Source organism: Erythrolamprus reginae, chromosome 6, assembly GCF_031021105.1.
Source record: "Erythrolamprus reginae isolate rEryReg1 chromosome 6, rEryReg1.hap1, whole genome shotgun sequence".
In the NCBI taxonomy this organism is placed as follows: Eukaryota; Metazoa; Chordata; class Lepidosauria; order Squamata; family Dipsadidae; genus Erythrolamprus; species Erythrolamprus reginae.
In genome coordinates, this window is record NC_091955.1 from 57,223,149 (window position 1) to 57,238,839 (window position 15,691).

Consider the following 15,691-nt stretch of genomic DNA (forward strand, 5'->3'; position numbering starts at 1 on the left):
CAAAGTGGGGTCTGTCGCTCTGACTGGAGGGTGAAAGTGTCTTCCTGGCAGTGCTTGGCTGCTTAAATAAATCACTGAGAAGAGTCCACAGCTATCTTTCCCATCACCCTTTCCCACACCCAACTTCCTTCCAATTGGAGCATTACACAACCCTGCCGCTTTGGTAGACAATGCCTTGTTGAAATTTGTCTCCTTCTGCTTGGAGGCCACCGCTGGGTTTGTGGCTTTCCCCCACTTCCCCCTCCCCAGGAAAAACAATTGATGCATGTCCCGAGTGCACCCACCTGCCCTGAAAAGGAGCCAGGATTCGCTGCTGCGCTACACTGAGAGGATGGGTTCATTCCAAATAAATAATAAAATCCACCGAGCCAGACGAGATTGGCAGGCCAGATTAGGGGAGCTAAACACGCTACCACCATCTGGAAAGAGAAGAACATGAGAAATGGTCTCTCTCACAGAGCTTCCTTTCTCTCTTCTTCTCCCAAGTGGCAGCGGTGCGTCTAGTACCGAATCTGGCCTGCTGATCTTGGGTGGCAGCAGCTCTGACCCGACCCGGTCACACCGATCCCGCTTACTGGCTGCAGAGAACACCCGCAGATGGCCACTGTTCGAACTCCATTGCCAGCTTCCCTATCCCTATCCTAGGTTGACAAGGCTAGGACTGGCATGTTTTTTTGCGGCCGTTCTTTTTGCGTCTGCCACTAAAAGAAAGGGCGCACGAGGTAGGGTTTGCAGGAGAGGCCTCCATGAGCCATGCGGCTGTTCTGTGTGGATGGCAGGTGTGGGAGGAGGGTATGTTCCTCCTTCCTTTCCCCCCTCTCTGGCCTCACCTCCTCATTTCATGTTGTTTGTTCAGCAGCTGCACATGCATCTCAGCATTAGGGGGCTTATTTGGGGGGCTTACACATGCACTTTAAAGCCCAATTGGGCTTATTATCTGGACAGGTCCTAGTTTCAGGGAAAAACAGTATTCACTTCCTTGAATACACATATAGCATTTCATTACATGCAAGAAAAGGGCAGGGGACATAATGCAAAGTATTTTAAGTCCCATTTAGTTCAAGAGAATATACCTATGCCAGCATTTACAGACTAGCTTAGTGGCACTTTCTGCAAACAAGTGCCTGATATCAGCCTATAAAAATTTCAAATGAAACCCATAATTAAGCCAGGCTGGATTATGTAATACATTTGAAAACTAAGGATTCTGATTAACCACTTATCACAATTAATTTCAGGTCAAAATGCTTCTAGGATTGTAAAGACAAATTTCATTTATAGCGTTTTCTTTCCCAATAAATATACAGTAGTTGAATAGTTATATCTTAGAATGTAAGTAATAACCAAACATTGAACTGTTTAAGAGTTTTTAAAAAAGGTAAAAAGCAGTGTAAATCCACAGCAGAAGTATTTTGAATATCAGAAAAATGCCAAAAGGGATGTCAAAATACATAATACAAAGGTATACGCTATGTGAATATCCAACTAAACAAAAGTATTTTAAATTGTTTATCAACCAACTACAAGCTAAAACAAAATGTATTAGATAATAGGCATTGTCAAAATCAGATATGTATTTCATTAATAGTTTTAGAAATACACTATACTACAAAGATATATTGTTTATGTTTATCAACAAAATATGGAAGAATTTACATCTGTAAAGATTGTAAGGTTATATATATGCATAATAATCTTATTCTCTTTACAGATGTAAATTCTTTTTATATCTGTAAATATGTATGTGTGTGTATATACAGACGGGGACACACACACACACACACACACACACTTACGCTCACATATACACGTATGTGTATATGGATATATATATAAAGATGTGTATGTGTGTGTGTGTGTGTGTGCACACGTATGTTTAAGATGGCTTTAATGCCAGCTTTTAAGGAAACCATTTTACTCAGGGGACAATACCATCACTAAAAGCATTTGTCTGTTGAAAATGTGATTTTAATAGATATTTATCTTACATAAGATCACAATACATACACCATATTCTATATAGAAATCCCAGATGATACTAAGCACAGGTGTGATGGGAAAATTATGAATCTCAATACTGTCCCCTGAACTACAAGACAGATATTGTCCATGGCAAATGGCATTATATTGGCCACACTGAAAGCACAAGATTAGAAGATAGTCAAGTAAAAGACACAGGGTAAGAAAAGGAAGTTTCCAGTAAGTGTGGGAATGAGAAATGATATCAAATTATGCAACCCTATGGGGAGTTTTTTTGCATCCTTACATGATGGCTTAAAAAAAAAATCTATATTCCAAATTAAGAAATGAAGCAAAACCATGAAAATGCAAGGGCTGCAGATAAAACCAGATTTAACAAAGCTAGCCATAAAGATCTTAATTCACCATAATGTAGGATTTAATTCTATACATAGGATCATTTTTAAAAGATGCAAATTATCATTAAATGTATAGTCTGATAACTGATAATGCTTAACACAAGATAGACAAGTTACATACACACCCAAAATTGCTGTTTCACTAGCTTCCTGCTTTAGTGGTACTTTACACTGCATGTACATAACATCAATGATGCATCTGACCTATTTAAGTCTCTGATAAGTTACTACATTATCAAAGGCTTTTTAAAAAACACAAAAACAAAAAATATTATAAACACTACTAAGGCATTAATACAAGTCGAAAAGAAATCCAAGATTATACTACAGCTTTTAGGGTGATGATATCAGACAGTTTCAATCCAGCTTTGTTTTTTTTTAAAAAGCGATTGTCACAATTGAAAAGGGGAAAAAGAACACATCAAAACAAACTGTACAAAGGCAAAGTAGAATAACAAAATATTTTACTAAAACATAAGATTTACAGAAGATTTTTCAGACAAGCCATACAAAATGGTCACAAGCTTTTTCTTGAAAGGAAGATTTTTACACTTGACAGCAGAATCACAATATTATTAGTGAATGGATGTTTAATGTTCCCATTTTTTTTTTCAAACAACCAAGCTTGTCCAGCTACAGCTAAGTTAGACTTGGCTAGAATATAACTGGTTAGCTGCTTTAACCAATGCAATTAGCATCACCATAAAAAAGGGAGGAAGAGCCCACACAATTAGAACAAAAACCCCTGCAGCTAACCCTGACTAATTTCATTCACAGTGCTTACACTTAACTCATGATGGGAAAAAATCATTAAAAGCAGAGATGTGCTACTGCTTTTAAACAATTTCACAAACAATCCTGATGATACTTCTAGCCTCTGCTCATGCAGAACAGGAGTGAATTAGGACAAGACACAGATTTGCTAATGTGCATTTAAATCGCCAAAGAACTGATGTCTGGGTTTTTATTCTGTAAAGTTTTCTAAGACTCTGTCCATTACGTGAAAACAAAAAAAAACAAAAAAGGAAGAGGTCTTGGCAGAACAGGAAAAAGTGATGCACACTCATTTAGAGCACATTTTAAATATTATTCATGGCATATAGCCTAGTCCATGCTCTGGCTGTAAAGAGAAAGGAAAAAAGGTATATTAGTCAAAAAGGTAAGATACTGAAATTCAAATATATTCTTTTTGCTCCACTTATTTGATTTTGCTGAAAATCTGTTACAGTATTCTATCCATATTTGTGCCACGAGTTTCCTTTTTTATGAATTGATAGTGGCTTTTCCATACTGACATTAGGCACGTGATAAATACTATCTGTTAGGAAGCATTTATCATAAATATTTGTGATCGATTGTCTCATTTGTGACACTAAAGCAGTACCATTTGGAAGAGTAATTTATCTAATTTTTTTCTGGTATATACAATATGCTTATTCAAGTAACCTTAACAAGCTGAGAAGTAAACTTCAATAATGAAGGGTATGCTAGGTAGAAATTATGCTGAACCAGATATTTGTCTTTCATTTAAAAAGTTAACTTCTTGCATGCATATCTGTAATCTGAATGTTTATTTTAAAAAAGCAATGTGAAACACAAGTCACCCACATCAGAAAGACAAAGACAGAACAGAGGATTGAAGAGAGGTACTATGCCTAGAATGAAGATACAACACCTGTTTCTATGGCTTGGACTTCATTGGTCTTCCACTGCTCAGCTACATCGTTTGCTAGTGGGTCATCTGGATTGGGTGCGCTTAACAAAGCCTGGATTGATAGCAGAACTGTACGGATCTGCAAAGCTGGAGACCATTTATCTGAGGAAGCAAGTGAGAGGATGCTACAGCAGCATTTCTAATAAAGACACTTTCTCCCACACCTCCCAACTTGGGAAATCACTGAAATAATTTCTGAATATCTTCATAATCTTCTTAAAGAAGGTATCATTGTAATAATGATTCCAAAATGCTTACCTTTCAAAATATCTAAACATATTCTTCCCAATTTGTCTACATTAGGATGATAAATTTTGGTCATGAAACGTACTTTCGGAGCTGCCATTGGATATTCTTCTGGAAGGAATAGTTCAAGTTTAAATGTCCCACCCTCAAAGGGGGAATCCTGTGGCCCTGCAATGACCACATGAAAATAACGTGCATTGCTTTCATCTGGTTCTGCCTTTATGCCAGGAACAGGTTCTGCCAGCAAGCGCTGGGTTTCCTGAAAGTGAAAGAAACAACACACCAGTTGTTGGTAATGGTTCATGCCTTGAAATGACACATGATTCAAGGATAAATGCTGCCATTTCCTTATCTCTTCCCTCTTCCACTGTAAATGCAGTCTGTTGGAATAAATACTTAAATTTTGGCTCAGCTCATCTATCAAAACTTATTTTAATGCTGTTGTCTTTCTTAGCAGCCAACTTTTTTTATTGAACACTTTTTTCTATATTTGTGGTCTTCTGCTGTTGTAAACACCTGCTCAAATTGTCCTTGATCAACATTCTATGAAAGATCTATGTAACCTTGTAGTTCTTGTTCTGGGTTCATCTGGGGACATGAGACCAGTGACTCACTGAAACCTGAAAGTCTTGGAACTAAACACGATTGTTAGCACACTATCCAGTTGTTATTTTGGAAGTGAGCTTTCTACCACACTAGATGAAATTGAAAAACACTAGTGGTACTATCCTGATCTTACTCTCCTGATTAACAGAAGAAATAATCATAATCACCTTCTAATAAAGTACTAAGAAAGCTATTTTTAACATGCATGGCTAAATATAAAAATTGCTTCATTAAAAAAAAACACTTTTAGTTTGACAAATCAGGCACCAGTATGTCATCAAATTTCTTATGTACTTTCAGATCTATTTGAAAAACAGATCTACTGGTGTCTCCATGAAAATAAGACAGCCCTTGAAAATAAACCCTCCTCCGAAAATAAACCCTTCCCAAAAAATAAGCCCTCACCAAAAATATTTAAACATGTATGCAGCAGTCCCCACCATTTCCTATGGTTAGAGTCAGAGAGACAGAGCTGGAAATTAGATAAGATGGCAAGAGGAGCCCCTTTTTGCACCTAAAAATAGTAAGACCTCCCCCAAAATAAGGCCAAGCCCTTATTTCAGGATTCAAAAAAAAAAAAAGACACGGTATTATTTTTGGGAAAACATGGTAAGAGTTGAAATTTTGTGTCTGTGTAAGTTTTCAGATATGTTTGAGAAAGCATAGAAACTGATTTTGCTAAACAAAATAAATAAAACATAAACTATTTATTTACAATGGATGGATGGATATACATAGATAGATAGATAGATAGATAGATAGATAGATAGATAGATAGATAGATAGATAGATAGATAGATAGACAGACAGACAGACAGACAGACAGACAGACAGAACTTGACAATAAAGATTTGGTAGTGTTATGAAGCATAAGGCTACCTCATTTACAATACTATAGTTTTCCCAAGCGTGTGTCTGAAAGAACTACAGTACATCTGTTCCTTGAGTTTTACATATGATTTTTTACTTTGCAAAGTAAAATCTTTTATTATAAAGTTTGTTTTAATTTCTCTGTTCCAATTTCATTAGAAAAAAACAGATCTATATCTAATAATGAAAAAGTATTTATTTTAAAACAAATGGATATTTTATCTTTGTTTTGTATTATCAGATGAAAGAGATCTACAGCTTCTTTGGCCATTGCAAGTAGTTGAATACAGCACTTGTACATGGTACACAATTTATACAGCTACATATTGCAAATATACTAAGCATATAGGACACATTTCAACCTCTTAAAGAAATACATTAAGATTAATAGGGATATGACATAATTCAGATTTGGACCACAAAGATATTTCAGAATAGATGTATTTTGTCAATGCCTCCTTAAAGAAACTGCATCTATTATTGGGCCTGGAGAGCAACTGTGCAATCCCAGGGAAATAACATATTTAAATTATAGAACTATTCACATGGCATGATAAGATCCTCTGAGACGGATATACCTCTCTAACTAAAATGTGTATTTTCCTGGGTTGTATGAATGCCCTAAGAAAATATAAATTTATAAGTAGATTCTGATAAAATTTGGCATTGGCACCCATAATCATTCTGAGGCCACATCACATCCTCAAAAATTTACCATATTTTGGGGGGTATAAGACATACTTTTTTCCTCCCTAAAAGAGACTAATAATTTGGGTGCATCTTATATTCTGAATGTAGCCTTTTTCGAAGCTTTTTTTTCAGCCCTTACTAGCTGCTAACAATCTTCCCAGCTCTTACCTTGCAGGCTCTTTTATTATTTCTCTCTGCAAATAATTTTTTCCAAACCCTAAGTCTTTGCAGGACTATTTTCATTGCTCTAACTTGCTCCAAATAAATTTCATTCCAGCCCTACCCAGGTGCTAACAATGTTCCCAGCTCTTACCAGCTTGCAAGCTCTTTCATTGTTACTCTCTTCGAAGAATGTTTTCCAAGCCCTAAGTCTTTGCAGGGTTTTTTCCATTGCTTCTACTGGCTCCAAATGTTTCTTTCCAGGTGCTAATGATGTTCCCAGCTTTTACTGGCTTACAAGCTCTTCCACTGTTACTCTCTCCAAATAAAGTTTTCTTTAAAGCCCTAACCAGGGGATAAAATAATGTGCTGGCTAAGGACACTAGCCAGATGAATACCTGATGAAGCAGATTCTTTTCCCTATTTTTCCTCCCCAAAAACTAAGGTGTGTATTATACTCAGATGTGTCTTATATTCCAAAAATACAGTAACAATATACCTTAAATGCTCCAATACTCTATACTCTTTTTCACAGGAGTTTCCACTGAGATGGTTTGTCTTTTCTTCTCTTCTCTTCCTTTTCCTTAACTTCTACTCAGGTTTCTGAGTTCACCCATTATGGGTGAGTTTCTTTGGTTTCCTTTACTATGGCTCATTTACCAAGCCATTTCTGAATAGATTCTTGTAACATGCTGTTTACAGAGTAAATAAATGTTATTTGGTTTAGTAAAAATCAAGACTTTGTCCCCTTTTCTTTTACTGAGTGCCATCAGAAACTAAGATAAATCCTTTTAGTTACCTAAAAAGATTGATCATTCTACAAGTATCTTATCATCCTCTTATTATTCTCACAGTACTTGCTTAAATCCAGGCCTATATGGTTCAGAATACAAGCTGTTTATTTTGTTGTTGTTGTTATTATTATTAAATATATTTTTATGTCCATCAAATTCAAAGATAGAGATTCTGGGAAGTTAACATCAAGTTTAAGAAGAGCTAAAAACAAACTATTTATGACCCTGTAATCCCTTAATTTAGGGTAGAATCAGGGCAAATAATCAAAACAAAAATAATTTTAAAACCCATATTCCAATAAATGCCAATATCTTTCAGAATGGACTCATTCAACCTCTGATCCATACTTGAAGAGGGAAGTTTTTAAAGCCAAATAATAAGCCAAAACGATCAAGGAAAAAGCATATCTCCTAGGCCCCGTGAGATGGCCCTGTTTCATGGACCACATAAAACATCTCTAGATTTTACGTGACAGCAGAAACAACCAAAGGTAAGGGAATAAGCTGGTCCTTTGTCTAAAAGGGCTTTATCACTAGAATCCTAAATTATACCCAGGAGCCTACTGGAAGCCAGCGCAGCTTGCAAAGAAGTTAAGTTACATGAGTGTACCATGATGTGTCTCTAACTGCCTACACTACTGTATTCTGGAACACTGATAGCTTCTAAATAGTATTCGAAGACACACCCACGAACAGAACATTGCAAAAATTCAAATAGAAGGTCACCAAGGCACAAGTGACCATGGATATTAATCCAAACATATTTATTTACTTTATATGCCAGCCAGCTCACTGAAAAATGACTCTGGGCAGCACAATTGGTGCACAAAATGGATTTGTTCAATGGACCTCCTGACTATAGCTGCTACCTGTTCTGCAAGTGGAACCAAAAAGTCCAAAAGGACCTCAGGTTGTATACTGGTTTGTCTAGGGATTGTTACCCCATTCAGAACTAAAGATCGAATGTCCCAAAATAAGGGAGTGGGAGCCTACAACCCAGATCCTGTTTTTCCTCATACAGATCCCCATAACCTAGACCAGTGATGGCGAACCTTTTTTCTCTCGGGTACCGAAAGAACGTGCTGCGTGCTATCGCATGCGCGAGTGCCCACACCCATAATTCAATGCCTAGGGAGGGTGAAAACAGCTTCCCCCGCCCTCCGGAGGCCCTCTAGAGGCTGGAAACAGCTTGTTTCCCAACTTCTCGTGATCCCAGAAGGCTCGTGTTTCGTCCTCCCCAGGCTCCAAAGGCTGCCTTGGAGCCAGGGGAGGATAAAATAACCCTCCCCTATCCCCCCCCCCCCCCCCCGAGGCTCTCTGGAAGCTAAAAAACCCTCCCAGACCCTCTGTGTGAGCCAAAACTCAGCTGGCCGGCACACACATGCACGTTGGAGCTGACCTAGGGCAATGGCTCACATACCAACAGATATGGCTCCGCATGCCACCTGTGGCACCCATGCCATAGGTTCGGCATCATTGACCTAGACACTGAGAATATTGAGCAGTTGATTGGCCCTGGATAGCAATGTGTAATTAAGTATAATCAGCATATTGATGATACTTAATCCCATGCTGACTAATGATATTAAGAAGTGGCTTGATGTAGGTGTAAATAGGTGTGAGGTGGGATCTAGAGCTAGTTTTTCTCCCCACTATCTGAAATTAGCCCAGAAAGAGAATTGCCATAATAACATGCATCCCACTAAAACTACTCCAGAAGATATAATTAATGGTATCAAAACTACTGAGAAATCCAGGAAGTACTGGGATAGATGCATTTTTCCTCTCGTCTTTTGAAAAATTACCAACAAATGTGATCAAACCTAACTTGTTATCCAGGTCTGAATCTTTACCGAAAAGCAAGATTAACTTACTTTCGCCAAGGTCCTTAGCCACCTTCACCTTGCAACTCAGCTACCTTCTCAGCACTTTCGCTATAAAAGGAAGATTATAGACAGAATGAAAATTGTCCTGGACCATTAGACTAGCAATGGTTCATTAAGGGGAAAGGACTACTGCTTCCTGAGGAGTTGGCAGGACCCCTTCCTCCCTCAGAAATTGATTCATCATTATCTGGATCTAACTATATATTGTCTCTCAGAAGAGCTTAACGAACTGGAATGAACATGCATATACCACTTGGCCTGGTCTATTTTCTCAAGACAAGTGACAACCAAGCAAGTTAGTGCCTCAGTCAATTCCGTACAACTTGATATCTAGCGTTCAGCTCAGAGCCCTCACGTGGCCTTATAGATGTTCCCTTAGTACCACCTTACACACATCAGTTCATTTTGAAAAGGCTGCGACCCCTGCAGATTCTGTAAGAGTGGGGAAATATTTTTTTCTTGCACTCTTATCACAGGGTAATCCCTAATAAAGTCTTTTACCATTTTTATATCCATGTTTTCCCCAAAATAAGACCCTGCCTTATATTTTTTTTTAACCCTGAAATAAGCACTTGGCCTTATTGCCATGCATTCAAAAGCCTAATTAGGCTTATTATCATGGAATGTCTGATTTTGTGGGAAACAGGGTACTACATTAACAATCTATGTTAGAACTCCATGGACAAAAATACCTTTTAATGGCCTAATATAATCCTTTAGTCTTTCTCACCACCATTTGTCACTTGATCTCTTCTTTCCATGCCTCTTTGTAATTTTTAAAGGAACTATTATTAGATCTCAGTCAAGAGTCAAGAACTTGATTATCAAACACTGTCATACATGGTAATCACAGTTGCAGATCTTATTTCCTGATCAATTAGTTCTTTGTACATCTCCTTTAATTCAGTTTGATTCTTAGTTCTGTATATCTTTAGAGTCACTGAAGTATTTCCGGTTACTGGAGTTTCTCCTAATTCATTCAGAAAAATATCTGAAAATAATATTTTCTATTTATTGAAATACAGGTGCCCGCCCACATTATTTATTTATTTATTATTTATTATTTAGATTTGTATACCGCCCCTCTCCGCAGACTCGGGGCGGCTCACAACAAAGTGAAAACAATTTACAACAAATCTAAATTACTGTTTAAAAATATTTTAAAGACCCCATTTTCTAAACACACATACATACAAACATACCATTCATAAATTGTATATGCCCGGGGGAGATGTCTCAGCTCCCCCATGCCTGACGACAAAGGTGGGTCTTAAGGAGCTTACAAAAGGCAAGGAGGGTAGGGGCAGTTCTAATCTCCGGGGGGAGTTGGTTCCAGAGGGCCGGGGCCGCCACAGAGAAGGCTCTTCCCCTGGGGCCCGCCAACCGACATTGTTTAGTTGACGGGACCCGGAGAAGGCCCACTCCGTGGGACCTAATCAGTCGCTGGGATTCGTGCGGCATTGTAGCATGATTGTAGCATAATGATGTTTGAGGCATATTAAAATTTATTTTGTCATATCTATATTATTTATTTAATAATTAATTAACAAATAATGTGATCAGAGATTTAAAATAAAAGCTAAGCTACCTACAGATTAGGCGATGTTTATTATCTCCAAATGTTAGTGACCTTCCCATTCTCTCATAATATTGGCCACTCTAGCTGAGCTTGTTAGAAACTGGATAAATAATAATTAGAAGGCATAATATTGCCTGTCAATTTAAAATATAATATCAGATAAAATAATTATCATGTTAATGAATCCAAAGATGCTAGATGTTTTTATAAAAATATATTAAAAAAGGATAAAGACACTTGAAGAGCACTTCTTTAAAACTTCCAATTTAACATACTGAATCATATTTATAGAACCAGTTTTTCAAATGCACTTTTGTTACTTTATTAATGCAGACATTAAATTGCTGCCAGTGGTACAGAACAAATGTACAAACTGTTACTGGTCCAGAAATGATTGTACTGCAGTGCAAAGGCACAGTGAGAATATAACAGTAAAAATCGAAAAAAGTTTGTCATTAAAAATAGGCAAGAGTTCTAGAAAAATTTTAACAGCACATTATCAGGTCATCACACAATATGAAATAACCATCAGGTCCATCCTAAAATCCCAATTAAAGAAGTCCCATCAATTATATAGATTATATTTGAACATACTGAATACAGGGCAAATCCAACCCTTCTCTATATAATCAATTCCAAAAAACTCCATTTTTTCTTGTAATATTTCATGGGAATTTGCTGTTCTGTAGTTTAATTTCATTAAATATTCTTTGTCATATCCACCCCAATTTTCTATTACAATATATATATATATATTAACCTTTTTTCACAGAACTTTGTTCTAGTCCTCCGATTATTCTTCCTGTTGTCCTATGAATCAGTGCATAGTAGAGGTAATTCTCAACTTACAACCACAATTGAGCCCAAAATTTATGTTAAGTGAGAAATGCATTAAGAGAGTTTTGCCCCATTTCACGACTTTTCTTTCCAGATTTGTTAAATGAGTCACTGCAGTTGTTATATTAGTAAGAGGGTTGTTAAATGAATCTGGTTTCCCCATTGACTTTGTCAGGTGGTCGCAAAAGGGGATCAAGTGACCCTGGGACACTGCAACCGTCCTAAGTCTGAGTCAGTTGAGAAGCATATGAATGTAAATCACGTGCCCATGGAGATGCTACAATGGTTATAAGTGTGAAAAATGGTCACTTTTTCAGTTCAATTATAACTTCAGTTACTACGTGAACTGTTGTAAGTCGAGGACTACCTCTTACTTCATGCAGGGAGTTCCAAGCTGACTCACATAAGAGTTCAATCAGGGCTCAGGTTATGACTTGAAATACTAGCTGAAAGCCCCACAAGAGATACTTCTGGATAGCTGTTAATCTTAACAGGGATCCCTTCCTTAAAAATCTCTTGATGATGCCAAGAAAGTTCAGCACTTCCTGGTAAGAGGACTAAAAGGAAGGCTGATACTTATGCAAGATCCCAATTTATACAAAGGTCAGGATCTGAAGAATGGAGACTGATATTGGTGATATTATTTTTAGCCTGTCTGTAGATGGAGCGCTATATGAGCAAAGAGTATACAGAAACAAAAGTTCTTTAGGGTGATAGGATGGCTTAGGTAGTTTTGTGATTGTACCATAGGTTAGTTAGTTATTTGTTTATTTGTTTATTTGTTTGTTTGTTTGTTTATTTGTTTGTTTATTTATTTATTTATTTATTTAGTTAGTTAGTTAGTTAGTTAGTTAGTTAGTTAGTTAGTTAGTTAGTTATTAGATTTGTATGCCACCCTTCTCCAAAATGTCCACTCAATTTCATACAATTGACTACTAACCAAGTAGGTTCTGGGTAGATGAATCCTCTTGGATGATCCCATTGCTAAAATGTGAAAGATTTTACCAAGTCAGAGTACCAGGGATTTGTGGACCAAATGAGTGTTATTCATATCAGCACCATTCTCAGATATTACAAAAGACTTAGGAGCCTCAGGCTTATGGAACAAGGATTATATCATAGAGCCAGGTGGTGCTAAAGAAAATATGTTTGTCTATTCTCTTAGAAAGAATGCAATAAATCACTCGTTTTTATTTTTGGTAGTGGTTGCTCAGAGATCCACTCCTTTTGGGAAGAGACATTTTTCTCCTCCAGTTGTTTCCAAGATTTATCTACGCTAATACATAATTAGCGGCAGGTTTGCGTAATCAACTACAATGGTGAATAACTAACAATGTAACTTTGAAATGCCAATGGAGTAATTCCAAATAAATAGCATATAAACAGCTTGATCAAGAAGCCAAATCTACAAAAAAATATCCCAACCCTTTCTTCAACCCTGATGCTTTCTTCTCAGTTTAGATTAGAGCTATTATAAGTTGTTTCATTATTGTAATAATAAGAGATATTTACCTGCTTGATCATATCAAAACACTTTTTATTTCAACATTCCATTTCCAAAATGGTCAACAAGAAAATTACAGGACATTAGAGCAAATAGATTTGGCTTGGTGTTGGCTTCTTTAGTAATATTGATGATTGTGAACTAGTTTTATAAGTTACCAATTAAATTTATTGTTGATAAACAGTAGTTTTACTGATAAGAAGTTTTAACTGGTGTTTAACTCCACTGAAGAGATATTTCATCATTAAAAGATGATACTTCCCAGAAAAGTCATTCTAAAATACAAATCAATTACCTGTATGCATCATCTTGCAGAAAGCCATAAGACCACAATGAGTTAAGGGGTTTAGTGTAAGTTATCAATGCATATTATCATTTGTATGTATTATGTATGTGCATAGTTCCTATAACTCCAAGTAACTACCAGTAAAATTAAATTACTATTTCTAATTATATTTATCAGGTAAGGGTAGAAGTAACTTCTCATACATCTGCCTTGCTTCCTCCAGCATAACTGAGTCTCTGGGAAATCCATTCTGGCCCTATCCACCAATGGAAATGACTCTCCTCTACACCTCCTTAGCTAGAAATGTCATAAGTGATCTGTTAACACTGGAACATATTTTCATATTCAAAACAACGAACGACAAAATACATATAGAAGACTGACAATTTGTAAGTGGATTTATTTTTTTAATCGAGCACTTAACAGTAAATTCACCTTCACTTCTTCACGGTTGTAAAACTATACATTAAATTCCGCAGAAAGCTAATTGATGCCACACACAGAGGCATCAGGAATCCGCCTTGTAAGATGCATGCATTAAAATGAAAATATTTTCGCTTCCGTTTTAAAACTATACATTAAATTCCACAGAAAGTGAACTGATGCCACACAGAGGCATCAGGAATCTGCCTTATAAGATGCATGCATTCAAATGAAAATATTTTTCATTTGAATGCATATGAAATATGAAAATATTATATCCCACTCTGGCTTGACTCAAACAAAAAACCACAAGAGGTGAGGAAGGAAAAGGGCTACTTTTGGGGCAATTTGGCAAGCAGTGAAAGCGCACAATTCCTTTAAGGAGGGACTCATGAGTCATCGTTAAACTGACCACCTCCTTCCTCCTCGTGGGAAGGGAGAGAACCCGCTCACTTGTCCCCCGGATTAGCTGTTTGTCGGAAAGAAAAGAGGCAGAATTATTTCGGCGGCGGATGCAGAGACTGCGTGTCAGAGCTCTGGGGAAGCAATTCAGCTGAGCCGTTTCCTCCCGCCAGCCGGCCCCAGGTCATGCATCTCTATTAACGCCACTTTGCCCCATCAGAAACACCTCCCTCTTCAGCCGCAGAATGAACGAAGCAGCGGGAAGGGCTGGGCGGGCGAGGCGGGGCCCTGAGGGGCGGGTAGGACCGCGCGGTAAAGGTCCGGAGAGGCCGTGGGGGGAGGCTCGTGCAAGACTCCCCGCCTGAAATTCCAATTCATTCCCGGGCAGGCTGAGAGAGAGAGAGAGAGAGAGAGGTCGCCGAGGCCTCGCCCCGCGGCGCTCCTTTCACCCGTCACTCACCCGTCGGCCGTCACTCCTTTGCACCTAACGCGCACGCGAGCCAGCCAGCGCGCGCCTCGAATGGCGGTGCTGCCGGTCCCTCGACCCCCCCCCCCCCCCGCCCGCAAGCAGCAGCAGCGGCGGCGCGGGCAAAGCAAAGAGTGACACCACTGCCTGCCTCTCTCACCGGAAACGCCGCGCCCCCCGAAGCATTTGCTCCGGGCTCTCCCGGCCCGCGAGCTCCACGCGGGGCCTGCCTCCAGCCGCCGCAGAGGGAGGAAGGGAGGAGAGGAGACAAGACAAGGAGGGAAGTAAAAGCGGGTACCTTAATGATCCTGCGGGGTAACCCGGCCATCTTGTCTTATCAGGATATAGCCTCCACTGGACCTCGACTCCGCTCGGGGCTTACGCGCTACCGGAAGAAGCCCGTGATTCACTTCCCGTAACGTCACCGCAGCACCTCCGACGGCAAGCTGGGAAGTGTAGTGACAATTGCTTAGCGAGAGAGGATGAATGAACCCACTGGGTTCCTGAGCGGGCGGGCTCGAGAAGGCGCGGCTCTTAATCTCGCTTAAAGATGAGAACCATTGAGGAGCTTCTCTTTGCCGGAGAAAGGCCGCTCTGCGTTCTGTTGCCTGAGGCAAAGCAGCAAAATTCTCATCCTAACGAGGGATTTTTTTATTATTATTTTTTGCCTGAAGATTAAACCATGGTTGTTTAACCGTTATTTGCTGAATCAATTAAAGCTGGCTGGGTTTACACAAGAGTATAACACTAAGCAAACCAGGTAAGGTTTAGCATTGCTGGTTTCCTCTAGGTGGGCCACGTGATCATCAAAAAAAGTAAACATTTTAATATGGCTCCTGTGGAAAATATTA

At 38.5% G+C, this 15,691-nt stretch overlaps 1 protein-coding gene across 1 annotated transcript; it reads right to left on the reverse strand.

Moving 5' to 3' along the window:
- Positions 1 to 1,946: 1,946 nt before the first annotated feature.
- On the reverse strand, positions 1,947 to 15,278 carry UBE2N (ubiquitin conjugating enzyme E2 N). Its single transcript, XM_070755833.1, has 4 exons — positions 15,139 to 15,278; positions 4,351 to 4,597; positions 4,054 to 4,194; positions 1,947 to 3,498 (listed from the first exon to the last, which is right to left on the reverse strand). The coding sequence occupies exons 1-4, from the start codon at positions 15,166 to 15,168 to the stop codon at positions 3,458 to 3,460; spliced, it is 459 nt and encodes a 152-aa protein (XP_070611934.1). The 5' UTR covers positions 15,169 to 15,278; the 3' UTR covers positions 1,947 to 3,457.
- Positions 15,279 to 15,691: the final 413 nt, after the last annotated feature.

Bases quoted from the DNA above. Each gene is read 5' to 3' on its own strand.
- UBE2N (XM_070755833.1), bottom strand. From the start codon at position 15,168: ATGGCCGGGTTACCCCGCAGGATCATTAAG. The intron at 4,598-15,138 runs GTACCCGCTTTT...TTTCACTTTCAG, and splicing joins TACCCCGCAGGATCATTAAG to GAAACCCAGCGCTTGCTGGC. The intron at 4,195-4,350 runs GTAAGCATTTTG...TTGCTTCCTCAG, and splicing joins ATGTTTAGATATTTTGAAAG to ATAAATGGTCTCCAGCTTTG.